The sequence below is a fragment of the Mustelus asterias genome, chromosome 8 (assembly GCF_964213995.1).
Source record: "Mustelus asterias chromosome 8, sMusAst1.hap1.1, whole genome shotgun sequence".
Lineage (NCBI taxonomy): Eukaryota > Metazoa > Chordata > Chondrichthyes > Carcharhiniformes > Triakidae > Mustelus > Mustelus asterias.
Window position 1 is genome coordinate 122,442,504 of NC_135808.1, and position 16,602 is coordinate 122,459,105.

At 42.8% G+C, this 16,602-nt stretch overlaps 1 protein-coding gene across 1 annotated transcript in view; it reads right to left on the reverse strand.

Moving 5' to 3' along the window:
• hfm1 (helicase for meiosis 1) overlaps positions 1-16,602 on the reverse strand; it is a 116,193-nt gene that overhangs the window by 47,198 nt on the left and 52,393 nt on the right. The window contains exons 18-20 of the mRNA XM_078219215.1: positions 12,399-12,479; positions 12,199-12,290; positions 2,480-2,586 (exon numbers count right to left, since the gene is read on the reverse strand). Of these exons, the coding sequence (XP_078075341.1) occupies positions 2,480-2,586; positions 12,199-12,290; positions 12,399-12,479 (280 nt within the window). The remainder of the gene's footprint in view (positions 1-2,479; positions 2,587-12,198; positions 12,291-12,398; positions 12,480-16,602) is intronic.

Below are 16,602 nucleotides of genomic sequence, written 5' to 3' on the forward strand. Positions count from 1 at the left end.
TTCCTCGTACTGAAAACCCACTCTAATACCTTCCCTCATTCTGAAGAAACAATCACTCGCCACTACTCTGTCTCCTGTCACTCAGTCAACTTCATCAACCCACTTTGTTACCTTATCAAAAAATTCAATCTAGTTAGTTAAACAGGATTTGTCTACTAATATCTTATAGTCAAAACCTCTAATTATATTCTAAAAAGTGGATTGTCCATTGCTTGTTTATCTGGCGAATACTCTTCAGGTTCTCATCATCCTGTATTCATTCTTTCTGTGCCAGAGCAGACAATATTTAGTAATCCAGCATGCCCAGCTGAAAGAGACAATAGCTGGCCTAACATCTACTTCAGGTCCATATCCAAAATAGGTTTGCAACTGATGTGACATGCATGCTGCAGACACTTTTCTAAGGCATACAACAGCAAAACCAGTGGACTTTGAAGTGATAACTGGACATAGCCAACAAAAAAGGGAAATTACTTACTTGCACGTGGAGCTAGTGCAGTAGGGGTCCTCCTTGTGACTCCATATTAACACTGCAGGCTGCCGTCAGCTATTGCTCCTCCCACCCTTCCAATTCTTCCCAAACCCCAGCCCTACCAGCTGTACTAGTACATCTGGCATTGGCATCCTAATGGGCTGATTGTCACCTTCCGTGACTGATGTACTGCCTCCTGGGTCACGATTGGCATCCATAGGATATCAATCGTATCCTGGTGATGCAGGAGGATCAATATTTGTGGCTCTCTTGCCCTTCAGTTTCAGCACAGCAGATTGCATATGCTGCTGGGTTCAAACCTGACACTTTGAGGAATCAATTTTTTGGCTTTGACAATATAAAGTTTAGTACATTGTGGCAACATTGTGATCAGTACTTTTTTTTTCAGTATGTCACTTCCACCAGATCACAGAACCCTTTCCACTTTCTTCACACTTAGCAGCAGTTTCCATTATAGTTTTAAGTTTATAATAGAAAGCTATGGTAAAATTACAAAACACCATTTAACAAAGTAGCCAGCAACAGACTTCAGATGATTTCATATTGAACACAATATGCAGCTGATTATACATTTTTCTGTTTCCAAGGTTCAGTCATATATCAAAGAACTTAGAGGCTCCAAACTTTGCAATATGTGTCAGATTAATTTTTAGGAGTTTGTAATAAGTACCAAATGGCATGTTCCCAAAGCTTGTAAAGTCTTAATTACATAGTTTTTGTTTCAAATTACACCTGGAGATTCAACTCTAAGCCAGAAAAATGGGCATCAGGAATTATTTTTCCCAGATATAACTACATTATGAAAACCAACTGCTGTGAAGGTAGTCCACATTCACATCATCTGTTAAAACCTCACCTGTGAAAAATCATCCTTACACAATCATAGAATAGTACAACAGCACAGAGGCTCTTCAGTCCACTGAGTCTGCTCTTTAGAAGAGTAATCCAGTTAGTCCTGCTTATTCCTCATATCCTTTGATTTCTTTTTTGAATATTAATCCAATTTCTTATTGAAAGCTACTACTGAACTTGTACCCACCCATTTTTAAGTGGACATTGCATAAGAAGTTTTTTTCCTCAAGTCACCCCTGGTTCTTTTGCCACTCACCTTAGGTCTGTCCCCTCTGGTTACTAAGCCTTCAACCATTGGAAAAAATTTCTCTAAATAAACTCTATCGAAATCCTTCATGATTTTAAACACTGCTATCAAATCTCCACTTCGTCTTCTCTGTTCGAAGAACAACCCCAGCTTCTCCAAATATTTATGCAAACATAATTCTCCATCTTTGGAACCATTCTAAGTGAAACTTTTCCATGCTCGAATCAAAGCCTTCAAGTCCTTGCTAAAATTAGATGGTCAGAATTGGATACAATACTCCAGCTACAGCTGAATTAGTGTTTATATAGGTTCAGTACAACCTTTTGGCTTTTGTACTCCATGCCTGTTTATAAAGCCTCACATTTCATATGCTTTTGTAATTACTTTGTTAACCTGTTCTGCCACTTTCAAAGAGTGGTCTCTCTCTCTCCCTCTCTTGGATCCTCAGTTAATTTGAATGGTCTCTCTACATTCTCCCCAGCACAATCTTGTGCCATGTGACCACCCATTTCCCCAGCCTGTCTATGGTCTCTTGAAATCTGTCACTATTCTCACTCATCATTACACTTCCAAGTTTTGTGTTACCTGAAAATCTGAGATTTAAGGTGGCAAACTGTAACAAAACATTACAAGATTAGCTTAGCTACAAACACTAATGAAGCAGTTATGAATAAATAACTCATAAAATACATTTTTGTGAGTTGTGAAAGATTGCTTCATAAGGAAAAGCAATATGCATTCTGAAATATCTTTCAAGAAAACGTGGCCAACGTCACCTTGTGGTAATTTCCGTCTCTAGTTAGTGTTAAAAATAATTTTTATATCATTTACAGTTGGCAGCATATCTGTAAACACATTGCAATTCCAAATAACATGACAAGCATTACCTGATAGTAATTCTATTCTTGTCTTTGTTCAATGTGTTAAGAATCTTCTTCTCATTTACCCTTAGTTGAATATCAGTAAATTCTTTGCAGTTGCTGATTAATGTGACCTATTGTACCAAGTATAATGTGAGATGTTAAATACAATCAGAAATAAACTTTTATTATATATCCAAGCCAAATGTTGATTGCAGCTGAAAACATTTAATTTTTAACAGATGGCTCATTCCATGGGAATCAGTTTGGCTCAAAAAATACACTAACAACAATAACTGAAAGAGAGTTGCATCAAATTAAATTTGTGATATTCACATGCACCATATAGATGCAGGTAAATGGAGTTTAAATACAGATCAACCATAGTGTTATTGAATAGCAGGTCAAGATGATCTAGATGAAAGACAGAGGGCACTGTGGCTAAGTTTGCAGATGATATAAAGATAGGTGGAGGATGGTGGTATTGAGGAGGCTGCAGATGGACTTGGACAGCGGACAAAGAAGTGGCAGATGGAATACAATGTGGGAAAGTGTGAGGTTATGCAGTTTGGTAAGAAGAATAGAGGCGTAGATTATTTTCTAAGTGGAGAGAGAATTCAGAAATCAGAAGCGCAAAAGGACTTGGGAATCCTAGTTCAGGATTCTCCTGCGGTTAATTTGCAGGTTGAGTTGGCAAATGCAATGTTAGCATTCATTTTGAGAGAACTAGAATACAAAAGCAGGGATGTACTGCTGAGGATTTATAAGGCTCTGTCAGACCACATTTGGAGTATTGAGAGCAATTTTGGGCCCCATATCGAAGGAAGTGTGTGTTGGCCTTGGAGATGCTCCAAAGGAGCAAGAATGATCCTGGGAATGCAAAGCTTGACGTATGAGGAGCATTTGAGGACTTTGAGTCTGTACTCGATGGAGTTTAGAAGGATGAGGGGGATCTCATTGAAGATGTTTCCATTAGTAGGAGAGACTAGCATCCGAGGGCACAGCCTCAGAGTAAAGGGACGACCCTTTAGAACCGGGATGAGGTAGAATTTCTTCAGCCAGAGGGTGGTGTATTTATGGAATTCATGCCACAGAAAGCTGTGGGGTGTCCGAATACATTTTGCCTGTTGGTTTACGTGGACTGTGTACCTACTCTGAACATTGTTTTCCTTATAAAAGTGTATATATCTGGGTTGAAGAACTGTATTTAAATTCTTCTTTCGTTGTTTAATAAATGTTTATGATTCCTATGACTCTGTTCAGTAGCTGCTTTCTATATTTCAAACCAAAAAATAAAAGTTAGCATCTAACAAGCCAGGTTTCACCATGGGATCTGACTTGTCCAGTAGTAACTTTAGCTGGGATCTTATCAGCGCAAACCTGAATGTTGTCCGGGTCTTGCTGCATATGGACAAAGACTGCTCCAGTATCTGAGGAGTCAAGAGTGATGCTGAACATTGTGCAATCATCAACGAATATCCCCACTTCTGACCTTATGATGGAGGGAAGTTCATTGATGAAGCGGCTGAAGATGGTTGGGCTTAGGACACTACCCTGGAGAACTCCTGCAGTGATGTCTGGCACTGAGATGACTGGCTTTCAACAATCACAACCATCTTCCTTTTTAAGAACATAAGAAATAGGAGCAGGAGTAGGCCATCTAGCCCCTCGAGCCTGCCCCGCCATTCAATAAGATCATGGCTGATCTGACGTGGATCCACTTACCCGCCTGATCCCCATAACCCTTAATTCCCTTACCGATCAGGAATCCATCCATCCGCGCTTTAAACATATTCAGCGAGGTAGCCTCCACCACCTCAGTGGGCAGAGAATTCCAGAGATTCACCACCCTCTGGGAGAAGAAGTTCCTCCTCAACTCTGTCTTAAACCGACCCCCCTTTATTTTGAGGCTGTGTCCTCTAGTTTTATCTTCCTTACTAAGTGGAAAGAATCTCTCCGCCTCCACCCTATCCAGCCCCCGCATTATCTTATAAGTCTCCATAAGATCCCCCCTCATCCTTCTAAACTCCAACGAGTACAAACCCAATCTCCTCAGCCTCTCCTCATAATCCAAACCCCTCATCTCCGGTATCAACCTGGTGAACCTTCTCTGCACTCCCTCCAATGCCAATATATCCTTCCTCATATAAGGAGACCAATACTGCACACAGTATTCCAGCTGCGGCCTCACCAATGCCCTGTACAGGTGCATCAAGACATCCCTGCTTTTATATTCTATCCCCTTCGCAATATAGGCCAACATCCCATTTGCCTTCTTGATCACCTGTTGTACCTGCAGACTGGGCTTTTGCGTCTCATGCACAAGGACCCCCAGGTCCCTTTGCACGGTAGCATGTTTTAATTTGTTTCCATTGAGATAATAATCCCATTTGTTATTATTTCCTCCAAAGTGTATAACCTCGCATTTATCAACGTTATACTCCATTTGCCATATCCTCGCCCACTCACTCAGCCTGTCCAAATCTCTCTGCAGATCTTCTCCGTCCTCCACACGATTCACTTTTCCACTTATCTTTGTGTCGTCTGCAAACTTCGTTACCCTACACTCCGTCCCCTCCTCCAGATCATCTATATAAATGGTAAACAGTTGCGGCCCGAGTACCGATCCCTGCGGCACGCCACTAGTTACCTTCCTCCAACCGGAAAAACACCCATTTATTCCGACTCTTTGCTTCCTGTCGGATAGCCAGTCCCCAATCCACTTTAACACACTACCCCCAACTCCGTGTGCCCTAATCTTCTTCAGCAGCCTTTTATGGGGCATCTTATCAAACGCCTTTTGGAAATCCAAAAACACCGCATCCACCGGTTCTCCTCCATCAACCGCCCTAGTCACATCTTCATAAAAATCCAACATGTTCGTCAAGCACGACTTTCCCCTCATGAATCCATGCTGCGTCTGATTGATCGAACCATTTCTATCCAGATGCCCTGCTATCTCCTCTTTAATAATGGATTCCAGCATTTTCCCTACTACAGACGTTAAGCTGACCGGCCTATAGTTACCCGCCTTTTGTCTCCTTCCTTTTTTAAACAGCGGCGTAACATTAGCCGTTTTCCAATCAACCGGCACTACCCCAGAATGCAACGAGTTTTGATAAATAATCACTAACGCATCCACTATTACCTCTGACATTTCTTTCAATACCCTGGGATGCATTCCATCCGGACCCGGGGACTTGTCCACCTTCAGTCCCATTAGTCTACCCAGCACTGCCTCTCTGGTAACATTAATTGTATTAAGTATTTCTCCTGCTGCCAACCCTCTATCGTTAATATTTGGCAAACTATTTGTGTCCTCCACCGTGAAGACCGACACAAAAAACTTATTTAAAGACTCAGCCATATCCTCATTTCCCACTATTAACTCCCCCCTCTCGTCCTCCAAGGGTCCAACATTCACTCTAGCCACTCTATTCCTTTTTATATATTTATAAAAACTTTTACTATCATTTTTTATATTAATTGCTAGCCTAGCTTCATAGTCTATCCTTCCTTTCTTTATCGCTTTCTTAGTCTCTCTTTGTTGTTTCTTAAATTTTTCCCAATCACTTGTTTCTCCACTATTTTTGGCCACTCTGTACGCAGCTGTTTTTATTTTAATACTCTCCTTTATTTCCTTCGTTATCCACGGCTGGTTCTCCCTTTTCTTACAATCCTTGTTTTTTGCTGGAATATATTTTTGCTGAGAACTGAAAAGGATCTCCTTAAAAATCCTCCACTGTTCCTCAGCTATCCTACCTGCCAGCCTGCTCTCCCAGTCTACCTTAGCCAATTCATCCCTCATCCTATCATATTTCCCTCTGTTCAAACAGAGGACACTGGTTTGGGACCAAACTTTCTCCTCTTCCATCTGAATCAGGAATTCGACCATATTGTGGTCACTAGACCCAAGAGGGTCCTTCACAATAAGATCCTTAATTCTACCTACCTCGTTACACAATACCAGATCCAAAATAGCTCGTTCCCTCGTCGGTTCCGTAACATGCTGTTCAAGGAAACTATCCCGACAGCATTCTAAGAACTCTTCCTCCATTCCACCCTTACCGACTTGAGTCTGCCAGTCAATGTGCATGTTGAAGTCCCCCATGATTATTGCCGTTCCGTTTTTACACGCATCCCTTATCTGCTTGTTTATAGCCCTCCCTACCTCAACATTATTATTTGGGGGCCTATATACCACACCTACTAGTGTCTTTCTCCCTCTACTATTCCTCATCTCTACCCATAATGATTCCACGTTTTGTTCCTCAGAGCCTATGTCATCCCTCAGTACTACCCTGATATTATCTCTTATTAATGGCGCGACCCCACCACCTTTTCCTTCCTGTCTATTCTTCCTAAACGCCTGATACCCCTGGATATTCATCTCCTAGTCCTGGTCACCTTTCAGCCACGTTTCTGTAATGGCCACCAGATCGTACCCACTTGTGCTGATTTGCACCATCAACTCATTTACCTTGTTCCGAATGCTTCGTGCATTCAGGCAAAGTGTCCTTATTCCAGCTTTTATCTGGACCCGCTTTGATGAGTCGCGAACACCCTCTCCCTCTACTCCCTTATCTAAATTACCGCCTTCATTCACTTGCACCCTCTCTTCTACCATTAATTTTGTAATTCCCCTTACCCCTGCATCCTCCCCCCCATCAATTAGCTCCTTGATCCTAGTCAACTCTTCTAGCTCCCCTCCCCCCAACCTATCTAGTTTAAATTCTCCCCAGTAGCCTTAGCCAACCTACCGGCCAGGATATTGGTCCCCGTGTGATTCAAGTTCCACCCGTTTTTTGTATACATAAGAAGAACATAAGAACATAAGAAATAGGAGCAGGAGTAGGCCATCTAGCCCCTCGAGCCTGCCCCGCCATTCAATAAGATCATGGCTGATCTGACGTGGATCAGTACCACTTACCCGCCTGATCCCCATAACCCTTAATTCCCTTACCGATCAGGAATCCATCCATCCGCGCTTTAAACATATTCAGCGAGGTAGCCTCCACCACCTCAGTGGGCAGAGAATTCCAGAGATTCACCACCCTCTGGGAGAAGAAGTTCCTCCTCAACTCTGTCTTAAACCGACCCCCCTTTATTTTGAGGCTGTGTCCTCTAGTTTTAACTTCCTTACTAAGTGGAAAGAATCTTTCCGCCTCCACCCTATCCAGCCCCCGCATTATCTTATAAGTCTCCATAAGATCCCCCCTCATCCTTCTAAACTCCAACGAGTACAAACCCAATCTCCTCAGCCTCTCCTCATAATCCAAACCCCTCATCTCCGGTATCAACCTGGTGAACCTTCTCTGCACTCCCTCCAATGCCAATATATCCTTCCTCATATAAGGGGACCAATACTGCACACAGTATTCCAGCTGCGGCCTCACCAATGCCCTGTACAGGTGCATCAAGACATCCCTGCTTTTATATTCTATCCCCTTCGCAATATAGGCCAACATCCCATTTGCCTTCTTGATCACCTGTTGTACCTGCAGACTGGGCTTTTGCGTCTCATGCACAAGGACCCCCAGGTCCCTTTGCACGGTAGCATGTTTTAATTTGTTTCCATTGAGATAGTAATCCCATTTGTTATTATTTCCTCCAAAGTGTATAACCTCGCATTTATCAACGTTATACTCCATTTGCCATATCCTCGCCCACTCACTCAGCCTGTCCAAATCTCTCTGCAGATCTTCTCCGTCCTCCACACGATTCACTTTTCCACTTATCTTTGTGTCGTCTGCAAACTTCGTTACCCTACACTCCGTCCCCTCCTCCAGATCATCTATATAAATGGTAAATAGTTGCGGCCCGAGTACCGATCCCTGCGGCACGCCACTAGTTACCTTCCTCCAACCGGAAAAACACCCATTTATTCCGACTCTTTGCTTCCTGTCGGATAGCCAGTCCCCAATCCACTTTAACACACTACCCCCAACTCCGTGTGCCCTAATCTTCTTCAGTAGCCTTTTATGGGGCACCTTATCAAACGCCTTTTGGAAATCCAAAAACACCGCATCCACCGGTTCTCCTCCATCAACCGCCCTAGTCACATCTTCATAAAAATCCAACATGTTCGTCAAGCACGACTTTCCCCTCATGAATCCATGCTGCGTCTGATTGATCGAACCATTTCTATCCAGATGCCCTGCTATCTCCTCTTTAATAATGGATTCCAGCATTTTCCCTACTACAGACGTTAAGCTGACCGGCCTATAGTTACCCGCCTTTTGTCTCCTTCCTTTTTTAAACAGCGGCGTAACATTAGCCGTTTTCCAATCAACCGGCACTACCCCAGAATGCAACGAGTTTTGATAAATAATCACTAACGCATCCACTATTACCTCTGACATTTCTTTCAATACCCTGGGATGCATTCCATCCGGACCCGGGGACTTGTCCACCTTCAGTCCCATTAGTCTACCCAGCACTGCCTCTCTGGTTACATTAATTGTATTAAGTATTTCTCCTGCTGCCAACCCTCTATCGTTAATATTTGGCAAACTATTTGTGTCCTCCACCGTGAAGACCGACACAAAAAACTTATTTAAAGACTCAGCCATATCCTCATTTCCCACTATTAACTCCCCCCTCTCGTCCTCCAAGGGTCCAACATTCACTCTAGCCACTCTATTCCTTTTTATATATTTATAAAAACTTTTACTATCATTTTTTATATTAATTGCTAGCCTAGCTTCATAGTCTATCCTTCCTTTCTTTATCGCTTTCTTAGTCTCTCTTTGTTGTTTCTTAAATTTTTCCCAATCACTTGTTTCTCCACTATTTTTGGCCACTCTGTACGCAGCTGTTTTTATTTTAATACTCTCCTTTATTTCCTTCGTTATCCACGGCTGGTTCTCCCTTTTCTTACAATCCTTGTTTTTTGCTGGAATATATTTTTGCTGAGAACTGAAAAGGATCTCCTTAAAAATCCTCCACTGTTCCTCAGCTATCCTACCTGCCAGCCTGCTCTCCCAGTCTACCTTAGCCAATTCATCCCTCATCCTATCAAATTTCCCTCTGTTCAAACAGAGGACACTGGTTTGGGACCAAACTTTCTCCTCTTCCATCTGAATCAGAAATTCGACCATATTGTGGTCACTAGACCCAAGAGGGTCCTTCACAATAAGATCCTTAATTCTACCTACCTCGTTACACAATACCAGATCCAAAATAGCTCGTTCCCTCGTCGGTTCCGTAACATGCTGTTCAAGGAAACTATCCCGACAGCATTCTAAGAACTCTTCCTCCATTCCACCCTTACCGACTTGAGTCTGCCAGTCAATGTGCATGTTGAAGTCCCCCATGATTATTGCCGTTCCGTTTTTACACGCATCCCTTATCTGCTTGTTTATAGCCCTCCCCACCTCAACATTATTATTTGGGGGCCTATATACCACACCTACTAGTGTCTTTCTCCCTCTACTATTCCTCATCTCTACCCATAACGATTCCACGTTTTGTTCCTCAGAGCCTATGTCATCCCTCAGTACTACCCTGATATTATCTCTTATTAATAGCGCGACCCCACCACCTTTTCCTTCCTGTCTATTCTTCCTAAACGCCTGATACCCCTGGATATTCATCTCCTAGTCCTGGTCACCTTTCAGCCACGTTTCTGTAATGGCCACTAGATCGTACCCACTCGTGCTGATTTGCACCATCAACTCATATACCTTGTTCCGAATGCTTCGTGCATTCAGGCAAAGTGTCCTTATTCCAGCTTTTATCTGGACCCGCTTTGATGAGTCGCGAACACCCTCTCCCTCTACTCCCTTATCTAAATTACCGCCTTCATTCACTTGCACCCTCTCCTCTACCATTAATTTTGTAATTCCCCTTACCCCTGCATCCTCCACCCCATCAATTAGTTCCTTGATCCTAGTCAACTCTTCTAGCTCCCCTCCCCCCAACCTATCTAGTTTAAATTCTCCCCAGTAACTTTAGCCAACCTACCGGCCAGGATATTGGTCCCCGTGTGATTCAAGTTCCACCCGTTTTTTGTATACAGATCACCCCTGCCCCTAAAGAGGTCCCAATGGTCCAGGAACCTGAATCCCTGCCCCCTGCACCAGTCCCTCAGCCACACATTCATCTTCCACCTCACTCCATTCCTGCCCTCACCTTCCCGTGGCACAGGCAGTAATCCTGAGATTACTACCTTTGCTTTCCTCTTTCTCAGCTGTCTCCCTAATTCCCTGTACTCCCTTTTCATGACCCCTTCTCCCTTCCTACCCACATCAGCGGTACCAATATGTACCGCTACCTCAGGCTCCTCTCCCTCCCACCTCAGGATTTCCGGGACGCGACTCGCGACATCCTGGATCCCGGCCCCAGGGAGGCAGACCACCATGCGAGAATCCCGCCTACCTCCGCAGAAACGCCTGTCTGTCCCCTTCACCATCGAGTCCCCGATTAATACCGCCTTCCTCCTCTTTTCCTTAGCCCTCTGAGTTACAGGGCTGGACTCCACTGCGGAGACACGGCCACTGCTGCTTCCCCCAGGCGGGCTGTCCCCCCCAGCAGTACTCAAGCAGGAGTACTTGTTGTGCAGGGGCAAATCCACTGGGGTGCTCTCAACCACCCTAGCCTTACCCTTCCTGGCCGTCACCCACTTTTTGCCTGGTATGACTCCAACCAGCAGAGAGCTTGCCCCTAATTCCCATTAATTCCAGTTTTACTAGGAGTCCTTGATGCCACACTTGGTAAAATGGTGGCTTGACACCAAGTGCAGTCACCCTCATCTTGCCTCTTGAGTTCAGCTCCTTTGTTCATGTTTGGACCAAAGCTGTAATGAGATCAGCAGCTGAGTGGCCCTGGTGTAACCAAACTGGGCATCAGTGAACAGGTTATTGTTAAATTTTAAGTGCCACTTGATAGCCCTGTTGATGACACGTTCTATCACTTTGCTGATGACTGACAGTAGGCTGGTGAGGCAATAATTAATCAGGTTGGATTTGTCCTGCCTTTTTGTGGACAGAACATATCTGGGCAATTTTCAACATTGCTGGCGAGATGCCAGTGTTGTAGCTGTGTTAAAACAGCTTGGCTGGGGGCATAGCTAGTTCTGGAGCACAAGTCTTCAAAATCTTATCAGGGCCCATTGCCTTTGCTATATAGAGTATCTGGTAATTTCTTGATATCACATGGAATGAATCAAATTGACTGAAGAGTGGCATCTGTGATGCTAAGATCCTCAGGAGGCCGCCGAGATGGATCGTCCCCTCAGCACTTCCAGCTGAAGATGATAAGAAACACCTTATTTTGCGCTAGATTGTCTAGACACAAATACTGTTTTTTAAATCTTGTGAACTGGAGTATGTACCTATGAAGGAAGCAGCACAATTTTCCTCCATTTATATTAACAGATGAAAAAATGGGTCAGTTATTTTTCCAGACTTGCTGGGCCATTTCAGAGAGCAGTTAAGAGTTAATCACATTGCCATGGATTCAGAGTCACATATAGGACAGCGTGTATAAGGATGAGAGGTTTCCTTCCTAAAGAACATTAATGAACCAATTGTGTTTTTATGATACTCCAGGTGTTTCACGGTCACCACTGCTGGTACTAGCTTTTTATTCCATATTTATTTAACTCACTGAATTTAAATTCCCAAGTGCAACGGTGGGACTTGAACTCTTGTCTCCGGATTATTAGTTCAACCTCTGGATTCCGAGTCCAGTGGCACAACCACAGTGCTACCCTACCCAAAGACTTATAGTGATTATCAAATTACCAGTTCAACTAAAGTCTCAGTTCCAGTCACCAAGTAGAAAAGTTTCATTGTATCGAAAGCAATGCAATAACGAGCCATTAGTCTCCCAGTTTCTATTAAATATAAAGGAAAAAGTTAACATACTACATAGTCAATACTGTTATAACGTTTGTAACTTAAAGCAGAAAGATTTATTAGAATTTATGTAAAGATATTTTCACCTGTAGGCTTGAAATTGATCTCTTCATCCATTTTTATCAAACCAATAGAAGACAATGCGTGTAAATTCTTCAAGCATAATTCTGTTTGGTAATAAAGACTTTTTATTACACATGATCGGCTTGTAACACCTTATAAATGAACTATTTTCACAATGGATCTCAGCTCGGCTTTCAAAACTATCTTTGAAATAGTGGCCCCAGAAATCCACTGACCATATCAGCACACTCAGGTACAGCCCTGCCCAATCCGAACACATCTTTGGAATTAAGACATATGCCACCCGCCTTGCCCCACCCAAGATTTTCCACACGTTAATTTCCACATCCACAGCTTAAAAATTAGAGTAGAAATCAGCACAATTTTTCTGTCATGTTTGTCCTTCTGGTGAGCAAGTTCCACAGTAAAAGTGCATTCATAAACAACAAATCATAAACTCACTCTAGTTTCAGGGCAGAAGTGAAATGTCCGCACATGATGTTAGCTTCTACTGTAAACACACCTTGGATGACACACAGGAGAAGTTATAAGGCAGACAATTACACTCCAGTATCCCTACTATGAACTGTATCAACACATATGGAAGACACAGATAAAGGAAAACTGTAGCATTAGCTCATTGTAAATTTGCACTTCAAGTTCATCACCTAATGTCAACAGAGGCCCGGATGTTTGCCATGACGGAAAGGCTCTCCGTCACTGTGAAAATCCCAAAAATGGCTGAAAATTCTGAAGCCTGGCCCCAAACCCGACATTTCCCATAATTGCAGAGGCGGGACTGGAGTTGGACCAGGGTTTGTGCATGGGCGATTCATGGAGGCAGCTAGCCATTTAAGTCGCCAGCTGCCTCAATTGAAGTCAGATTTTGGAAGAATAGGAGTGTGGAATCCAGATTGTGCAGATAGAACAGGTAACAGGAGGTCTGAACTTGGTGGGTCCTTATGGAAACCCAGCCCATTGGAGAGGGAAGGTATCCCTTTGGGAGAGGTAAATCACTCTTTGGAGTGTTTAAAAATGAATATGATTATGCATTTTTAATGCAAAAGATTCATTGGAATTATCAAACTGTAAGTGAGGTATCCAGCTGTCAAGGAAATGGTAAGGAGTTGTCCAGCTGTCAGAGCTATCCTGGAAGTGTCAAACGTGTAAAAATTATCCTGGAAGTGTCAAAGCTGTTAAGGAACTGTTCAAGGATATTAGGGTGAGTTGGAATAGAGGAGATAGGAGCAAAGTGTTATGGGAGTCATGGGTTGGCACCAGGGCTATGGAGGCAATGGCAGTGTATAGAGGGGCATTGAGTTAAATTTGCTAATGACAAAGATAGGTAGGAAAGTAAATTGTGAAGAGGACATAAGGAGGTCGCAAAGGGATAGAGATAGGTTCAGTGAGTAGGCGAATGTCTGGAAAATGAAATATAATGTGAAATTGTCCATTTTGGCAGGGAGATAAAAAAGAATCACATTATCTAAATGATGAGAAATTGCAAAGCTCTGAGAGGCAGAGGGATCTGGGTGTCCTAGTGAGTGAATCACCCCTTAGCGCTGCTGCCTCACAGCGCCAAGAACCCAGATTCAATTCCTGGCTTGGGTGACTGTCTGTGCAGAGTCTGCAAGTTTTCCCTGTGTCTGCATGGGTTTCCTCCCACATCTGAAAGACGTGTTGGTTAGGTGCATATGCCATGTTAAATTCTCCCTCAGTGTACCCGAACAGGTGCCGGAGTGTGGCAACTAGGGGATTTTCACAGTAATTTCATTGCAGTGTTAATGTAAGCCTACTTGTGACACTAATAAAAAATATGGTTAATATACAGGTACAGCAAGTAATTAGGAAAGCTAATTGAATGTTATCATTTATTGCAAGGAAAATTGATTACAAAAGTATAGAGGGTATGCTTCAGCTATACAGGGCATTGTTGAGGCCACATCCTGAGTACTGTGTACAGTATTGGTTTCCTTACTTGAGGAAGGATGCAATTGCATTGGAAGCAGTTCAGAGAAGGTTTACGAGACTCGGTCGGGCAAGTTGTCTTTTGAGGAACGGTTTGACATGTTATGCTTGTATTCACTGGAGTTTAGAAAAGTAAGAGACAAGTTGATTGAAACCTCTACTTGTATTATACTCTTTACTGTACTATTTGGATTGTTAATCTCACAAACGAGCATAAAACAGGTTTGGCTTCAGTATAATCCTTTGAGCATGTTCAGCTAGGCTGATTACAGTATTAGTCTGGTATTCGGGCAAGTTGAGACACATTTGTACATATGAAGACGTGTACAGTGCTATGGCACGGTGAATTTTAGGACGAAATTATGGGAAAATATCAGAAAAGGTATAAATGGGGATAAACCTCCTAAAATACGTGGGCATAGTCCCATTAACTTTTTGATATAGTATCCAATGGAATATTGATCTCTTCTACAAATTCTGTGAGAACCTCCTCAATACTCCTACAAGAACGCACAGCAGTACGATGGTTATGGTCCTAGATTAACAACCCAGAGGTTGAGAGTTCAAATCCCAGAACTATGAAAATAGTGGGCAGGATTTTTTGTTTCTTGGGATGGGATTTTGATGCCAGCGTCAAATGCAGGTCTTGATCCCACACCGTGTTTGAATCAGTCACCTGAGATCAATTTTGCTCCACATTGTCCAATGTCCTCTGTTTCCATTAATAGAATAAACTAGGATTCGAGGGCACAGCTTCAGAGTAAAAGGACGACTCTTTAGAACCAAGATAAGGAAGAATTTCTTCAGACAGAAGGTGGTGAATCTATGGAATTCATTGTCGCAGAAGGCTGTGGAGGCCAGGTCATTGAGTGTATTTACGACGATGATAGATAGGTTCTTGATTAGTAAGGGGATCAAAAGTTACGAGGAAAAAGCGAGAGAATGGGGTTGAGAAACTTATCCACCATGATTGAATGGTGGAGCTGACTCGATGGGCTGAATGGCCTAATTCTGCTGTTATATCTCATGGTCTTAATATCCTAAGGGGTCTTGACAGGGTGGATGTGGAGAGGATGTTTCCTTTTGTGGGAAAATCAAGAACTATGGGTCACTGTTTAAAAACAAGAGGTCACTTATTTAAAACACAGATGTGGAGAGCAAATACTGGAAAATTAGGTGTGGCTTAAGCACACAAGCCTGGAAGAAGAATCCACCGAATTTCCCATTTGTTAATTTAAATGGAGGAAAAATGTGAAGGTTATTTTCGAGGAACATACACAAGATTTTAAAATCTCATTCGAATTGAAGAAATCCAGTGTGCTGAAGTACAGACCCAAGAAAGCTTTCCCACATCACTGTGGAGTTGATCTGAAGTGAAATTGGTTTGTACTTATGGTAAAGTTGCTCTGTGAAAGAATTTTCAAATCACATTTTATCAGCCTATCATGCCAGTACCATTTGCAGAACCATGCTTCTGAAAGAAATATTTACTGTAGGTAGGTGATCCAGTTTGTCTAAGCGCACACCCAGGAAAACTTCATCTACAATGTAATTGCAGCCTCTATCTGAAATCACATCTGATTTGGCACAGGAACAAAGCTAATTGAGACACTGTGGAGTTGGGAGAGCTTTCTTGTGCATGATCTGGATTTTGCTGACAGGATGAAAATGGTTACTAGTCTGAAAAGACTAATGGTTGGAAAATCATGGGGGTGCTGTTCATGGTATATTTACTGTAATCATAGAAATCATAGAAACCCTACAGTACAGAAAGAGGCCATTCGGCCCATCGAGTCTGCACCGACCACAATCCCACCCAGGCCCTACCCTCATATCTACCCACTAATCCCACCAACCTACGCATCTCAGGGCAATTTTTAGCATGGCCAATCAACCTAACCCGCACATCTTTGGACTGTGGGAGGAAACCGGAGCACCCGGAGGAAACCCACGCAGACACGAGGAGAATGTGCAAACTCCACACAGACAGTGACCCAAGCCGAGAATCGATATTAATGTTAAATATTAACATATTAATGTTAAGAACGGTATTCATTGAATAAACCCCTTGAACTGATATAAAGAGGGAATTCTGAGGCACTGGGTATTGGTTAGGTTACAGTAATGTTACATTCTGTAATAAATCTAGTATTAGGTAAAAACTGGGTGATTTGTTTTCTGCTTCACCAAATGGCTTCAGAATGAACGAACACATGGTACTATGGAATTTTCCAATATGTGTTTCTGATGCATACAAAG